Raw genomic sequence first — 15,761 nt, 5'->3', positions numbered from 1 at the left:
TCTAGAAGCCATAGTAATGCTGTGCTTCCTCTGTTAAAAGTAGTATGGAAAAATACACCAATAGACTTAATTTAAATGGTTTATTAAAATCCCTTATTTACTAACTCAAATACATTACAGAATAAGAAGTTATATAAAAGGAAAATACTTTTGAGTCTATTCAGACATTGGTTAGGAAATAACACTAATTATTTTGTTGGGATGAGCTGAAATGAGTGTAAGTGGTTATAGTTTTGGTTTTTTAGAGATCTTAATATTGTTTGTTGATGTTAGCCATTAAATTAAGGCATTGGAACTAAGAACTGAATGAAGTCACAAGAGGCCTACTGCAGTACATGTATGCAACATGTGGTCGTACAGGTTCCCTCATAACCTTTGCTGCAGAAAAAGCCAAAAAAAGGGCGACGCTCAACGTTCCCATCTGAGAAACAGACCTGTACAACAGTTTGTCTTGTCTGCAGTGTCCACTCTAGGAAGGAGCCACCATCAACTTGTCTCACTCTCACATCAGTCCAAAAGGCCCCGGACAGTTTCCCACTGTGTCAAACGGTGAGTTTGGGGAAAAGACCTGCAGCAATGGGCTTTCTTTTCATTACAAAAATGCTGAGATGATGCTGTTTACTTGTTGCTTGCAAACTGTGTGTTAGTTGATGCTGATAGGTCCAGTCTGTGAGTTCAGGTGAGGCTCTGGGAAGGGGAAAGGGTCAGAGACAGGACTGTCTAACTCCCGCTCCTGGCTTTGGTCTGGTTGAGGCAGGTTTTCCCTCGAATATTCTGCATACCACTCCTGGGGAAACGAGACATGGAAAATGTCAGGAGGTTGCAACAGAATTACAATCATTCGGGATTATTTAATTGTTTTCTTACCTGCATCTCTTCCTCGTACATTTTCATACTAAGATCACTCTTTGTCCTGGATCTGCGACCTAGGTATACCAGAGACGAGTGCTGTACAAACCAAAGAAAGAAGGAAACGCAGTTAATGGGACTTCATGTGAAGAGTGCAATCTCTTATAGTGAGCTTTATGTTTATTCATACCCCACTCCTGTCCATAGCTTGTAGGACTCCCTGCAGAGAGCTGAGGGAGGACTGTCCTGGGCACATCTGTTTGTACAGTTCCAGAGTGGCCAGCACTTCATCTCGACTCACCTCAACTTCAAACACTATCCCATTCTCATCTAGATTATGTATAAACACATTATAATGACTTGCTGATCACTCATTCACACACGACACTGTTCTCACAAAACACTGGCAGCAAAATATTAACCAAATAAACATCAGATTATCTGTGCAAGAAATGTTGCAGATATTTAGGAACACATACTTACTTACCCATTCTGTACATGTAACAATATCCACTCATGCTTTCAAACACACACACACACACATACTTGGTCTTACCCTCTGGGTTTTCCAGTGGTTCCCGGTTTTTGCGGCTGTAGTTCATGCGGAACACAAACGCATCCAGAATAAACGCCACAATGATGGTCATCACCACCTGAAGGAATTGCAGACAAAAGTCACAAATGCAAAAACAGAGACATGACACATGACAAGTATGCATGTCAGACCACACAGGGCTCACCATGGTAACTATGTAAAAGGTCATAAAGTACAGACGGCTCCAGTGGCTTGTCATGGAAGTTACACCTTCCTGTGGAAAAGGAAATAAAGCAGTAGTCAAATAGCAACACCTGGTGCTTATTGACCAGACTGCAGTGGTGGCTAATGAAGGACAGAACATATAGAGTAAATAGCTTTATCTTACCATGGTGATGTACCAGTTGTTGACCACAGTCAATTCAAACAGAGTCACTGGAGAAAAAGAGTCGACAGTTTAAAAACGGACGTGCCCTGAACATAGCCACTGTCAAAAACTGCAGTGTCCTATTCTTCAGAAATTTCAAACATGGAAACTCAGAATATATCTGCCACTTTTTAAATTTATTTACTATTTTTAATATGGTAAATGTCAATTATGTCAATCGGAATAAATCACATGGGCGCTGAGAGCCACACAAAGCCTGCTGAGTTGGTTAAGTACAGAGAGATTGATTAAAAGACCCTTTGTTTACTGTTGTATGATATTTGCTGAGAATAATAAATATTGAATATGCCCAACCTTGTGCTTTAAAAAAAATGAAAACATTTACCAAAGCTGCTGAGAATGTTGTTGAAGTTATTAAGATAATAATAGCCTTCCTCCAACACTGTTTTGTTGCCATATGTGACATTAATCTGTCTGTACGAGTCTGCCACGGTGCTGGTGCTGAGAAAAGATTGATGTAATGAAGAGTCAGTGGAAATGAACCAGTTTTATCCAATTTGTTACAAGATACTGAAGAAAACCAGAGTGAGTTACAATACATCCCAATCTGCCAATAGGAATAATACTGAAGTATAAACTTTGAGTGCTTTTTTTATTTCTCCAGATGATGATGGTATTACTCACTTGCAGCAGTTGGGGTAAACCACATCTGCAAAAAACTCCATTCCCACTATTGCAAAGGAGTAGTAGAAGATGATTAATGTCAACCCCAGACTTGCCATTCTGGGGAAAAGCTCAAACATGGTGTCCAACACGTTACGATACCGTTGCTTTATCTTAAACAACCTGTGAGAGACATAAAACTAAAGTTTGCATGTATAGACAAAATATAAAAAGCATCTCGTGTAAATGTTTTTGCTAATACTAAATATTAGATTAAAAAGCACACCGGAGCAGCTGCAGTGGTCTGAGCACTACGATAAAGTAAAACGGCTCCATGTCGAAGGCAAGAGCGATCAGGCCGAGGAAGGCAAACACAGTCACTGAGAAGTCAAATCTGAAAGGCAAAGAAAAGACTTTCATTAAAATTCTAAACAATTGCATGTGTCCTTTTATAAACCTGAAGAACTGCAGTTTATTAAAACTGAATCTAAATGCTCTGACTTAATCTCAATTTAACTCAATCTATGGATTAGTGTAGTGTAATGATTACTGGAGTGGGATGCAGTTTTTATTTAGGTTTTATTTGAACAAAAACTGTTATTACTCACAGATTCCAACCAGAGCTGAAATAAGCCAACGGCCCCAAACCAGTTATTTTCAATAACACCTCTACACCATAAACTAGAAGGGGGAAAAACATGAGTTAATATTTGTACAACTTTAATTCATTCTTGACTTCTATGACTAGCTTAACATCCAACTCACTGGTCAGGAAAACAATATAACTCCAGGGAACAAATCTGGACCAGGAATATCCACCTGCAGGAGAACAGGTAATAAATCAGTGGGGCTTTCCTTCACTCGTGTGTTTATGTTATCAGGACAGATCTTACTGTTCAGAGTGTACGTCTCCACGAGGATCCACACACCATTGATGGCCACCACCGCATCTGCAGTCATAAAACAAGGTTAAAAGGTTCAAAGGATTTTGCTTTAAAATCTCACAGCAGAATGTAAATAACTACACTTACACATAGAATATTGGAAGGCCTTTGATTTCACAAGCAGGTTGATGCCTATTAAAGAAAAAAGAAAACACTGAGAACAAGGAAGTAAAAGGGACCAATGAGAAGAGAAACGGAGAACTTGCCTTTAAAAATGAGGAAGGTTGTGTGTGGAAGATCATCAAACCAGTGTTCACCACTGCGTCGTGCCTGAACAGACACACATACGTATATATACATATATACACTCACTGGCCACTTTATTAGGTACATCTGTCGACCTACTGCAATCCAATGCAGCGCCAACATGGAAAACTATCAGAATGAATTATAAATATGGTACATAGTACAAATGTGAGGCTACTTACCTTCCATTTAAGGCCAATGACCTCATAGAACTTATAAAAGTCCTGCAAACTAAAGCAGAACAGGCATAAAAACAATGCAATCACAAACAGAAGGAATTTGCATTAAAACGTGTGTTGTTACCTTAACATAGAAGCCCCTGAGGTATTAAGAGCTTTATATGTGAGGAAGCGGTCTCTTGCAGACATCCGTGGTCTGTAAAAACGCATCAGACCATCAAACTGTTTCAGCGACACACCCATAGGCCTCTGGGAAGAACACATCAGCTGTGAGCATTTCACAAAACATGTCATTTCTAACAAATATACATGACACTACACAGAGCAGCGTGGTTGTACCTGTCGACTGACCAACAGCTGAAATGCATGGTCAATAGCGGAGCGTTTGTGAAGCAACAGAGATTTAAACTTCATCTTCTCAACATCATTAAACGTATCAAACACCACTGCCAGGAGCTGGAGGGGGACAGAGAAAGGTACAGTGCAGTGAAGCTGAGTCATCATGCATAACATGTCTCTTTTAATATGACTGAAATCTCATATGCTAAGTCACAACTGCTGCTATTTCACATTTTTGAATGCCATTTGTACCAAGTTCATGATGAAGTAGAGCTCTATGGAGAGGTAAACAATAAAGAAGACACAGGACCAGCGATTCTTGGAGTATGCGGGCATCATCACATCAGGAAAACTACAAGAAAAAGAAACCAGGAAATACAACATAAAACTGTGAAATTAGCTGAAACACAAAAAACAGCTACTCTGAGTTTAAAAAAAGGAGGATACACTGCTTGCATGCAACGTGTGTAAAGATAACTGAACAGAACACATGCACTGCTGTGCTTACTTTGCTGTGGTCAGCAGCACAAACAGACTGACGAGGCTGTTCTCCAGAGTGTTGAAGTACTGCAGCGTGAGAAGAGAACTTTAAGTCAGGAAATCAGACCACAATAAACACACAAGTGGAAACAAGGAGAAGAAGTGCCATGCCCCAGATTTATATAACTAACAACAAACAAACTAATGTCAGGCAGGTGAAAGAGTCAACATACCGGATCAGCACTGTTTGTAGAGAAAAGACAGAAACCTGGAGGAGACAAAAGGCTAATGAAACGCACAGCATTACAGAAAAGCTCTGGTCCTTCGGCAGACGGCAGGTAATTCACCATTATCTATTTGATTATTTTCCATAAACAAGAAAACATTTAATATACATTCAGTTAAAATGTATTCTTACCCAAGATAGCAAATATAACCATGAAGAAGAGCAGCAGCAGGAGGATGTCAATGAAAGGCGGAAGGGACTGGAAGATCTGACGCAAGTTTCTAATTGGATCAAAGAAACAGTGTGAGTGATGTTTGTTGTTACCAGTTTAAGTGGTGTCGGTATATTTAAGGAGCAAGGCCTCATATACAGGATCTGAGATTGATACTGTTCATTTAATAGAAATGAACTATCCTTACAGTAATTTGTGTGTGTGTGTTTGTTGGTTTACGTCTCTCTGTACCTGCGCACAGCACCGCAGTATCTACAATCCACCAGAAATATGGGTCTGAGAGCTCTAGTCACTCGCACATGAGATGTCTGTCTGATGAGAACTACTATGGCCTCCACAAACTGTAGCAGCAACACACAAGTCTGCGCAAGAAGAAGCAACATGAATAATACACAGTAACAGAACTCAATCTCTATCTATGACAAAGTGCCTGCAGATAGAAGGGTGACCGCCTTCCCTTAATGAACCAGGTTCTGCATGAGCAAACAACCAGCAGAACAGTTGCAGTGTTAAAATGATAATCTGAACATCCTGACTCTTCTTGTAAGGAGATGTTTACATACAATTACTACATTACTATGCCATTAGAAAGTATCCATCATGTATCATATCATATTTACCTTCACCATGGTCCTCTTATGTCGGATGAAGGTGTGGAAGCCTAACCAGCGGAGTTTCATGCATAGCTCAAAAGCCACCATAACCAAAGCCAGCAGCTCCAGGGTAGCATGGACCTGCAGAAGTATCATATGGACATTACAGGAAACGGTGGATTTAAGTGACTTAAATACACCTTGGTGTGTTTATGAACTTACGTAGACATCGAGGCGCAGTGAGGGGACAGCGGGAGCTTCACATAGTGAAAGCATCATTAGCAGCAGGCCTGTCAGCAGCTCCATCATGTAGAACAGATGGTTGTGGGCAAACAGGTACGCCGCCAGTGCTTTTGGGTTTCGAGGGTGGGTAAAGAACTTATCATTGTTCTCCCCTTCCTGTATATGAAAGATACACTTAGAAGCCACAGTCTGTGATCATTTCACTAATGTCCCATAACAATGGAGCAACATCTGTAGTGTGCAAAACACTCTGTACCAAATTAAATCTGACATAAAGAAGTTAAATTAAAGTTTTTTTTTTCCTCTGCACTTGATGTGTGATGAGAAGCTGCATTTACGCAGACATGAGATTGTGGATAATAATCTGTACCTTTTTAGTATAATAAAACAAAGCAGCTATGTGCAAATATCAGTTATAAGCCATATTTGTGCATCTCTACTTTTTGCCTTTTGTAGCATGTCAACACATTTATTACTTCCAGCTGTTTATGATCTAAATACTATGCAGCCTAGAGAAAAAGGAGAACACTCTTAACGGTCCACATTTATTACAGGTGTAATTAAAGCATTATAATACAGTTGCTCTGTACCTGCAGGTAGATGGCTGCCTCCTGATAGTTCATCTCCCAGCTTTGCCGTAAAGACACATTTTGGGCTCTGTAATTTTGTGGACCAGGTGTAGAGACCACTGCACTGTTCACTATGTCATAATTGTTGCCTCCTCCATCTGGAAGAAAACATTTAAACATCAGTGCATTGATACAGCTCTAGGATTAGACACACATATTACACACAATACATCAAAAAGTAAGCACCCACCAATGCAGTTTAGTTCTAACTGTAAGTCATAGGAGGAGATCACTACAGGGCTTTCGTTACAAGTCAGATCTTCATGGATACCAGATGCCTGCCTACATAAGCAATCCATTAATCAGTTTGAAATTGTGCCTCAGCTGTGTGGATGTATCAATGTCCCTGAGGTCCACTGTGCAAGTGTGTGTGTGAGAGTGTATGTCATTCACAGTCCGTTGGTGTTCTTCCAGCCTCCACACACATCTGGAGATACAGATGGTCAAACATCCCACTCAGGACTGATGTAAACGCCGGAAATTCACAAATTGAGTCTTGATGTGAGTCCTCACAGATCTGGAAATATCCAGGCTGTGGGATCAAATGGACACTGCAGACAGAAGACCTTTCAAAACAATTTACAGTGCTTATTACGTTCAGTTCGTTTTTGACAACGTCTTGCTTCTTTTGGGAGAAGTGTATCATACAGTCGCCTTGATGAGATATACTATCACAAACACTCAGCTTTAGCAGCAGTTTGATCTTTAAACCCAGTGCTGTCCGTCCGTATAATAATGTGCTGTGTTTGCGCATTGATTATTACGTCTCCTTCCTGACAAAGACAGGCTAGAGACACATGACATGAAAACCAAAGGAGGAGTTAATTCTGTGGTTCTGTGCTAGAGTGAGAGCAACTAACTTCAAAAAACAGGGAACAAACAACTGCCTTCTTAGCAACATAAATAGTGCTTTTTTCTTAAACATACACCAACTACAAAACTACAAAAAAAATGTAAAAGATGAAATCTGGAGAATTATTCTCCATGATCCTTCATTTACAGATTCAAACACAAGCTCTCATAAATGTAATGCAGTTCCTCCGTGTGTCCTTTTCACAGCTGTATATTTCAATCCTGTGCGAGTGTTTCTGGATGCTCTTCCCACACACTGTACATCAATTATTTTTCTGCTTCAGGCACGACTCCTTGGAATATAAACGTAGTGGAGACCATATGAGTCTCTGAAATGCAGTCACAGATGTTTCCTGTCCACCATGACAGCAACAGATTGCGCTCAAGTGTGAAGATCAAATTCCAGTCCACCAGCAGCCAGTCTGTTATCCTGATGCGAGTATACCCCGTGTCTGCCGTGCGACAGTCAAACTCCACATTTGTTTGAAAACAATAACACGTTTGGGGCTCCCAGTCAAAAACACGGTGGGGTTGGGTTCACAAAAACACAAACAGACTTAGCAGTCATGGCAGTGACTGCCTGTGAGGGTAAAATCTAGCTTTGATCTGAAGAGTCCTGACTGCCAGCAATGAAGTGAAACCCCACTTCTATTTCAAAGTAACATGTCTCACTGAAGTGAAACTATTCAGTTGTCTCTATCCAAGTTCAAAACACCTCTCTTTCCATAAGAGGCAACACCAATCGGCAAAAACTGTGATAATTCCTCCTTGCCCACCACTCCCGATTTCCTGTGAAGAAAATCTACTCTCCTTTTCCTGTTCACCTCCAGATGAGATGGTCCAGTAGGCTCACACACACGTACCCACAGGCTACAGACACATACAAGGCACACATGCTGCCCATGAGCACCAGGGAGGGGCTGAGGGGTGCAAAGTCTGCTGAGGCTGCAGTTTCTCAGATGGGTCATTTTGTAGCTTATATGTGAGGAATACAAAGGCAGCAGGATTACGATGTTGAGTGGATGCATGGATACCCATACATACTGCGCACACACACGTGACCTTGGAGCCTGGCTGAGAGCCCCTATTCCTATTAAAGCATTATGGACTGGACATGCAGCATGGATGCAGCTGACTATCAACAACATAAAATGGCTTCAAAAGGCAAATCTGGTAAGTAGATGAACCTTGATTTTGACTATTACAAAATATACTGATATAAAATCTGATCTGTCTCTCTCCTATACTATAATATTTTAGAGAATAACTTAGTTTAAACCGATTAGGAGAGGTGTTGATTCAATCTATAATCATAAAAGAGACTGTGGTTTGCTGTGGTGTGAAATCTACGATGATGTCCAAATCATTTGTACTAGTGAAAGTAAAACAAACATTAGAAACCCTTACCAGTGTGACCCAACCCAACAGCACAAAAAACAAAACATCTATAGAGTTGAACCAACTTCTCTAAAACATTTTCACCAAGAAGTGAACATTAAACCCTTAAAAGAATGTTGTTGCATATAATTGTTTATCTAATTGTTTATCTAATTGTTAATCTAATGTGGCATTATCAACACTCTCCACGGTTAGGGGTCTACATAAATCCACTAGCGGTGAGCATATGACAGTGAAAACTTACTCTCGTCTCCTCTCTCAGTATCCTCGTTAAGCAGACCGCTGTTTGCTTCGTCCCAGGTTAAGATGAGAGGCACATCGTCGTCAGACTCCATACTGGCAGATATACAGGCTGCAACCAGACTTGATTAGCTAATGTTTAACTGCGCTTAAACTAAGCAACCGTCTATCTGTATAGGTTTGTTCTGCAAACCGCAAGAAAGCTGCACATCTTGGCTGCCTGAAGCTAATAACTAGCTAACTGTTAGCTAACAAATCGAGTATGCTCCTTTTGACGTTGTGCTAAGTTTAAATGTCTCTGGTGACACATGCAACACAGGAACTAGCAACTTCCAAGCTGTGTGAAAGAGAAACGTCATGCGAGTTGCAGAATTGTTCTGTGTCGGTCACAGATAACATCTCTCAACGACTCGACTGGTTCACTGTCATCCAGACGAACAGGTCGAGACAGTCCGTCTGTGTTCATCACGGCATCATCAAGCAGCTTTCTGTTGGAGAACAAATGTGCGTGTTTACGTAACATGTAGCCGACACCTAACTACACTCGTTATATTTCTAACTTAATCTTTCCGCAAAAACAACACTTGGTCTAAACTAACAATATTACAAAAGCTCTATGGATACCGAGGGTATAACTGGTAGATCAACAAACCTTTTGCGACACTGGAGCAATTCACGGCAGGCGGGTGGCCCATGGCAATATTTCAAAATAAAAGCCAATGCATGTAAGATAACACTATAAAAACCAGGTTGGGGATGAAATGTCGTAAAATTATGAGATTGTTATTGGCTTATAAACATACAGATATTCACATAAGCATACATTTAGTTTCTGTATAATAGGTTTTTCGCAGCATGTGCCACTGTTTTGATACTGCCACCGGTATTAGTGGTATCTTAGCAACGTCTAAAACAACAACAGCAGTACTTCCTCTTTATGTAACACGGGACTCGGCGGGTATGTAATAAAAAAACATAAATTAATTTAATGTTAACATAATGTTAACTTAAAATTGATTGAACCTAACTTAATAAATGCTGTAGGTACTGTAGGGTTGAGGCTACATGTATGTTTTAAAGGGGTACTACACCCTTTATTATTATCTTGTGTGACTGGACAACCTCTCCAGATAAGTTTGTTTTTCCAGAAAATAATTTAATTGACGTTTACACATTCTCCTTTATTGAGCAATCCATATTTGATGAATACGCCATTATCTGTCATTTGAAAGTGTAACCATATTGAATTACATTAAAAACAAAAGGACCACTCTCAATATATTTGTTACTTACTTGTGCAGCCTTAAAATTTTAAACTTACATCATTGTCTACTATGAAAAGAGAGGTAGCAATGACCAAAACACATTTTACAGGAAAGGAGGGTTTTGATTTTGTGTAAAATATTTGGCAGTTTTGCTTCTTTAGGCCAAGGTGCTTTATATTAATGGAGCACCAATGAAATATGGTTTGTGAGCGCTGGCCTAGACGACAGAAAACATTTATATACAATTAATAAACTATTACACTGATTCCTTTACTTCACAGATCCAAAATTAGTAAATGTTTGTGCACTTTTCCTACCATCCAGTATGTCTGCAAAGGGGGAAACCGTGTTGGCAAATGCCCAATCTAAAGATGTTCCAAAAAGCCATGAAGGGACACAGCAGAAGCTTTTCTCTGTTGAGGCTAACCGCATCGCAAGCATTTTGGAAAATTGCATCAGTCAAGTTGAGATCGCAGCATCTCTGTCTGCTGTGCTCCTGTCAAACAGCATGTCCAGTGCTGTGGACGAAGAATTGAGCAAGGCGCTTCAAGAGCATCAACTATTAGGTGAAAGACTGGAGACACTAGAAGGTGAAAAGCAGGAATCAGGTGGGGAACAGGAGGCAGAAAATGAAGAAGCAATGAAGAAAGCAAGGGCTAAGCTTGAGAAGGACATCAAGAACTCAGTCAGGGATCTTTTCAGACATTTCCGGACCCATCCAGATGCCATTTTTAGTTTGAAGTCAGTGCTAGATGTGGAAGTAAGGGACAGCGAGTGCAAACTAATTACAGGGCTTAAGATGTTTTATAGCCATATGGTAGAAAAACTGCTGACCAGTCCGGATGAGGAGCTACAACTGACCCTTTACAAACAGGTGACTTCATCCACTGCCAACGACCTGGACCATGTGGTTTCACTGGAAGAACAAGTAGATACAGCCATGAAGCAAATAGATTCACTGGTGAGGCACCAAACTGGATATTCTGCTACTGTAGTGTGTAGTCTGTCAACATCCCAGAAAAATGTCTTAACTTGCTCTTGATATTTTCCAATCTCATCTGTCCTGTTTCTGTTTACATCACAGATTTCCCAGAAAGAAATTGAGATAAAAAATTTGCAGTGTTTTCTGCAAGGAAACAACTCACAAGAAGTTGGTAAGTCACTTGTCACAGACAAGCCACAAACGAAGATGTCAAAGAAACAGGCCAGTATACAACAGGAAATTGATCAGCTGAAAATCCAGCTCAACAATTTGATCCTTGAAAACAGACAGGCTGAGAGAGTACTGCAAGAGGTAAAGTTAGTAAATCCAACATTTCCTAGTAAATGATGCACATCTTAGTGGTCGCACCATATTTAGATTGAATTAAAACCATTCATATCAACTGTGCCTGTTGTTCTGTGTCTGCAGAGAAATGAAAAGGTCGAGAATGAAATTGAGTACTTGCTCCAGCATTTTGATGATAAAATTGAAGAAAATCAGGTACAAACTGTGACACAAATGTTTAACAATAAAATAAAATGTAGAAATCAGGAAATTGTCATATTAGAGAAGTGAAACCTAATTTTCCAACCTGTTACATTTTCTATGTAACAGGTTGATTAATGGAACATGTAATGATTTATTTACTTTAATGATTGTCCCTTTCAAAATGTCAGGATGCTCATCTATCTCATCTAAGTGTAAATATTTGGGGATATTTTTTTGCCATAGTTGTGATTTAACACACTTATGTCTTCCCATCGCTCTCCATTACCCTGTTTCTCTCTTCTTCATACTCCCACCCGCCAACACCATAATCGCCTCCATCACCTGTCTCAGGCCGACCTGGAGTTAAATGAAATTGACAATGAAAGGGAGGAGGAGGAGCTGAGGAGGTTGGAGGTTCCCTTTTCTGTCCTCAAAGTGGAGTACGACCAGATCCAGGAGAAGCTTCGGCTGGCAGAAGAGAAGAGAAAGGAGGAGATGAGAGTCCTGGAGTTACAGACCAAAGCTGCTATTTTTGCCCAAGCCTGGTGGAGAGGCTACAGTGTTCGCAAGGCCTTGCAGAACAAAGGCAAAACCAAGAAGGCCAAAAAAAGTAAAGGCAAGAAGAAATGAACCACTGACTAGTTTAATCACTAATGGCTACACATACACACCATCCACCTGCACAGCATGAACCTTTTTTTTAGATGTTTTCATAAGAGAGAGTCTGTAGAGTCAGCATGCTTGTCAATCATCTTGTTCTTAATAAACCTGCTATATTTTAAACTAGTATTTTCATTGTTTCATTATCATCTACAAAACATAAAGAGTTGCAGTGCTCTCTAATCTTTGTGAGCAACATTTAATACTTGGATCCTGTGTTGCAGTAGGTAATGTCAAACCAATCATAAATGATGAAACGGCAGCAACAGAAAAGTAAACATTTTTAATATTTGAAAACAATAGACATCCAGGTGAGTGTGTGTGACAGAGCTTTGATGCACAGGGAGAACAAAACATGCAGCCAAGACAAAGTTAAAACAGGGATTAACCGAGGCACTGTTTTCTTTGATGACCACAGGGAGGCAGTACAGGCCTTGTGTGCTAGTCATCAGTTATCTACATTTTATCAGGCAGTCATGTGAGACCTGGACCAGAGGAGCCCAGGATTGAACCATTAACCATTGAGTTACTGTGTGTTTTGTAAGAAACACCAGTGGGATATTGGCACACTTTCCAGAAAACACTGTATATTTAGCTTTTGGCGTTCATTGACTTCAATGTGAGTTCACGCAGAGAGTTTTGCATTAGTACAAGACAACTAGTCAACAAACTTTAAATCCAAAGAGTCCAAAGATCAAAGTACATAATTATCTTAATGTTTTTTATGGTGAGTTCCTGCAGGCCTTCTGGCAGTTTTTCCTTTCTGTTCACCGCTTTGCTTCTCAGAGAGACTTTGGTGTGTTTTTATCATGTCTTCATGGTCCTGGATGAACAGCTTAATCTAAGAAGAAGACAGATGGAGACACTGTGTTATGATGATGGCTTTCTTTTGCTGTCACCACCTCTGCTCTTCTGTCAAGGTACCTACCCTTTCCAGCTGGGTCTCTGTGTCATTCACACTGATATCTTCTTCTCCTTCCAATTTGCCACCTGCCATTTCATAGAGGTTCAGCGTCGCCATCTTGATTTTTCCCAACAGGAGCGTTTCTTTTGCTGCTGTCTCCTGAATATGGTTCCAGTGCCTTTCCTGCATGAAGACAGGAACAACTGAATTTCTCACAGAAGATGGGAGTTTAATTTTTAAACAACATACAGGCTGGTCTGTACTCTGGATTTATGTCCAGTACCCATAGTAGGACTTCCGAGTGTGTCTCTTCTAGATCAGACTGTAGCTGGGACAATTCATTGTTCTTTTGCAGCTGTATGACGTGATGCTGGTCCTCCAGTGCCGCCAGTGCTTGTCTGAGCTGGTCAACCTGCTCCTGTGCCTCGTTGTACTTCTTGTAGAGCTTTTCTCTGAAGTGCAGGAGACTTCCCAAATGAACCGTAAGTGAGTCCACATCTTCAAACTGTAACACACACATTAACAATGTAGTCCTAACATAAACTCCTCTATCTCTAGAGGCACTATTTCACAAAGCTATACCATGTATTTAGCCATTTAGTGATGTGAACATCAGCAAGAGAAAAGATGGGTCAAGATTAAGTGTTGTTTATCACCACAACTGAACTGTTTCCAGGGGTAACAATAAGCTATCAACCCTGAGTGCAACTTTTAATTTACTCGCCTTACTCATTTTCACCACCTGCTCCATGAAATCCCAGTACAAATAATGTCTCTGTTGTTCAAGCTGTAGCTCCTGTTTCCTACTTATCAGCTGAGCATACGTCTCCTTTAGCCTCTCTAGCTCTTCCTCCTTTTGAAGCACCTCCCGGATCTCCCTCTCTGCTTTCTCAGCCGCTTGAGAAGCATCTTCTTCCTTTAGGAAAATAGAGGATTTTTAGTTAATTGCCTGTTGCCATCAAGATCTAGCCATAAAAAAACTTTATCCAGTATGTTTCATAAATTAGTTGTGAGTGAAGTGGCCCTTTGGTACCTTAAGAAACACGTCTAAACTTAGGCAGAACTCGTGTGCGTTCTTGTAATCCTTTTGCAACTCCTCTATACGCTGGTCCAGACTCTCCAACACCTAAATACAAAACACACACAGCAGACAAAAAGTACTATTTAGAGGTAAGTGCTGTTTTCTTTTAAATATTTTTTTCTTGATATATTTGATTACTACAACAAAGATGGAAGCAATTTCATCTTGCCAAAGCAATATTTGCCAAAGTTGAAGAATTGTCTAAATTCACATCTGGCTAAAACCCCTCTGCTTGTGACTTCGGATTCAATTAAGTTGACCAATAAGTGTTCTCAGTAATAACAATCAAACAGTACGCCTAAGATACAACAATTCTTAATGTAATTTCATTATACCTTTTATATAGTTTCCCTTGATCGCTTCTTATGAAGCTCACTGGGGCAACATTCAGTGAGAAGAAGGAAAGAATCAAATTAACCTGTTGCATCTTTAAAACAGCATTAATACTTTTTCATCCACTAAATTAATCTGAATGCCACTGCTAAATTGGTTGTTGCTGTACAACTGCTGAGTTTTATCAAGGTGTTGCAGCAACACCTTGATAAATGTATTACAACAGTGGAGATTATTGGACACTATAGCTTCTCTGTGTTTTGTTGCTCATATTTTGAATCTTATTAATTATAATTTGAATAATTTCACCTGCTGCTTTGTAGCTTAGGGATAAAGGACTCTTATTATTACACTGTGTATTTACTTAACTGAGTTAGTAACTAGGCTGCAACTATCAAATCAGTGCAGAGTCAAGTAGGAATAACTCAGAATTGTAAAACTGCAGCACTTCAGTAAACGCTGTAACTTTCCTCCAGTGGATCTTTTCATGCCCTCCTCGTTTGTTTGCTTTGCTCCAGCCTGGTTACCTGTCTGCGCTGCTCGTACGACGCCTGCAGCTCCTCTTCCTCCCTCCGCTGCCTCTGCAGTGCGCACAGGGCGGCGGTCCTGTCGAGGCTCGGTGCCGCTGCTCTCCACCCTCTGTCCGCACACAACAGAGTTATTTATTATTATTTATTTATGATAAAACTGATGTCTCACACTGACTGTGGACTCACTGGACATCCTGCTCCTCACTGGTCATGATGTCTCCAGATCTGACCGTGCACCGACTCCAACTTTCTGTCCTCCGCCTCGTCTCCATGGTAACACAAACCAAGACCTTTTAAAGGCACATTCCGGCATTTTAGTTACGCAACAACTCCACGATCGAGTGTTTTCAACTAATCTACGAACCAGACTCTGTTATTAGCTACTGTACACATTATAAATTATAAACTCAAATGTACGTTTATAACAACTATAATAACTTTCAAAACAAGTCAAACTCTATTCGAGTATTAATTATGACAT

At 40.3% G+C, this 15,761-nt stretch overlaps 3 protein-coding genes across 5 annotated transcripts; 1 reads left to right on the top strand and 2 right to left on the bottom strand.

Moving 5' to 3' along the window:
* Positions 1-66: 66 nt before the first annotated feature.
* tpcn1 (two pore segment channel 1) lies at positions 67-9,688 on the bottom strand. 2 transcript variants are annotated; one of them, XM_026342573.1, is made up of 26 exons: positions 9,041-9,688; positions 6,508-6,644; positions 5,897-6,073; positions 5,702-5,815; positions 5,313-5,443; positions 5,042-5,130; positions 4,857-4,891; positions 4,652-4,710; positions 4,396-4,495; positions 4,144-4,260; positions 3,929-4,053; positions 3,808-3,856; positions 3,586-3,649; positions 3,467-3,511; positions 3,329-3,385; positions 3,201-3,254; positions 3,044-3,116; positions 2,722-2,829; positions 2,457-2,618; positions 2,158-2,273; positions 1,773-1,819; positions 1,590-1,658; positions 1,406-1,502; positions 1,040-1,179; positions 868-948; positions 67-787 (listed from the first exon to the last, which is right to left on the bottom strand). In XM_026342573.1, the coding sequence occupies exons 1-26, from the start codon at positions 9,129-9,131 to the stop codon at positions 644-646; spliced, it is 2,481 nt and encodes an 826-aa protein (XP_026198358.1). In that variant the 5' UTR covers positions 9,132-9,688; the 3' UTR covers positions 67-643. The 2 variants fall into 2 exon arrangements, with proteins under 2 accessions (XP_026198358.1, XP_026198357.1); XM_026342572.2 differs by lacking the exon at positions 9,041-9,688 and adding an exon at positions 6,737-7,064.
* iqcd (IQ motif containing D) lies at positions 7,241-12,539 on the top strand. Of its 2 annotated transcripts, none has more exons than XM_026342578.1 (5): positions 7,241-8,571; positions 10,626-11,262; positions 11,386-11,595; positions 11,713-11,784; positions 12,124-12,539. In XM_026342578.1, exons 2-5 carry the CDS (start codon positions 10,627-10,629, stop codon positions 12,400-12,402), a joined length of 1,197 nt encoding a protein of 398 aa, XP_026198363.1. In that variant the 5' UTR covers positions 7,241-8,571; position 10,626; the 3' UTR covers positions 12,403-12,539. The 2 variants fall into 2 exon arrangements, with proteins under 2 accessions (XP_026198363.1, XP_026198362.1); XM_026342577.1 differs by lacking the exon at positions 7,241-8,571 and adding an exon at positions 9,954-9,994.
* Positions 12,540-12,700: 161 nt separating this feature from the next.
* On the bottom strand, positions 12,701-15,544 carry cfap73 (cilia and flagella associated protein 73). Its single transcript, XM_026343762.1, has 7 exons — positions 15,467-15,544; positions 15,278-15,389; positions 14,370-14,462; positions 14,061-14,252; positions 13,620-13,841; positions 13,361-13,519; positions 12,701-13,273 (listed from the first exon to the last, which is right to left on the bottom strand). The coding sequence occupies exons 1-7, from the start codon at positions 15,490-15,492 to the stop codon at positions 13,145-13,147; spliced, it is 933 nt and encodes a 310-aa protein (XP_026199547.1). The 5' UTR covers positions 15,493-15,544; the 3' UTR covers positions 12,701-13,144.
* Between the last annotated feature and the right edge of the window lie 217 nt (positions 15,545-15,761).

This window comes from Anabas testudineus, chromosome 9 (genome assembly GCF_900324465.2).
Source record: "Anabas testudineus chromosome 9, fAnaTes1.2, whole genome shotgun sequence".
Taxonomy (NCBI): domain Eukaryota; kingdom Metazoa; phylum Chordata; class Actinopteri; order Anabantiformes; family Anabantidae; genus Anabas; species Anabas testudineus.
The sequence above is the reverse complement of the archived record's forward strand: the minus strand, read 5'-3'. Positions and strand labels throughout refer to the sequence as shown.

What these genes read in the sequence shown, in the direction of transcription:
- tpcn1 (XM_026342572.2), bottom strand. Translation starts at nt 6,845, where the DNA reads ATGGATTGCTTATGTAGGCAGGCATCTGGTATCCATGAAGATCTGACT. An exon ending in TACTGCGGTGCTGTGCGCAG is followed by an intron (nt 5,131 to 5,312) that starts GTACAGAGAGAC and finishes TGATCCAATTAG; the next exon opens with AAACTTGCGTCAGATCTTCC. An exon ending in CCTTTTACATAGTTACCATG is followed by an intron (nt 1,503 to 1,589) that starts GTGAGCCCTGTG and finishes CAATTCCTTCAG; the next exon opens with GTGGTGATGACCATCATTGT.
- iqcd (XM_026342578.1), top strand. Translation starts at nt 10,627, where the DNA reads ATGTCTGCAAAGGGGGAAACCGTGTTGGCAAATGCCCAATCTAAAGAT. An exon ending in TGAAGCAAATAGATTCACTG is followed by an intron (nt 11,263 to 11,385) that starts GTGAGGCACCAA and finishes TTTACATCACAG; the next exon opens with ATTTCCCAGAAAGAAATTGA. An exon ending in CTGAGAGAGTACTGCAAGAG is followed by an intron (nt 11,596 to 11,712) that starts GTAAAGTTAGTA and finishes CTGTGTCTGCAG; the next exon opens with AGAAATGAAAAGGTCGAGAA.
- cfap73 (XM_026343762.1), bottom strand. Translation starts at nt 15,492, where the DNA reads ATGACCAGTGAGGAGCAGGATGTCCA. An exon ending in AGGTGGTGAAAATGAGTAAG is followed by an intron (nt 13,842 to 14,060) that starts GCGAGTAAATTA and finishes TGTGTGTTACAG; the next exon opens with TTTGAAGATGTGGACTCACT. An exon ending in ACTCGGAAGTCCTACTATGG is followed by an intron (nt 13,520 to 13,619) that starts GTACTGGACATA and finishes GTCTTCATGCAG; the next exon opens with GAAAGGCACTGGAACCATAT.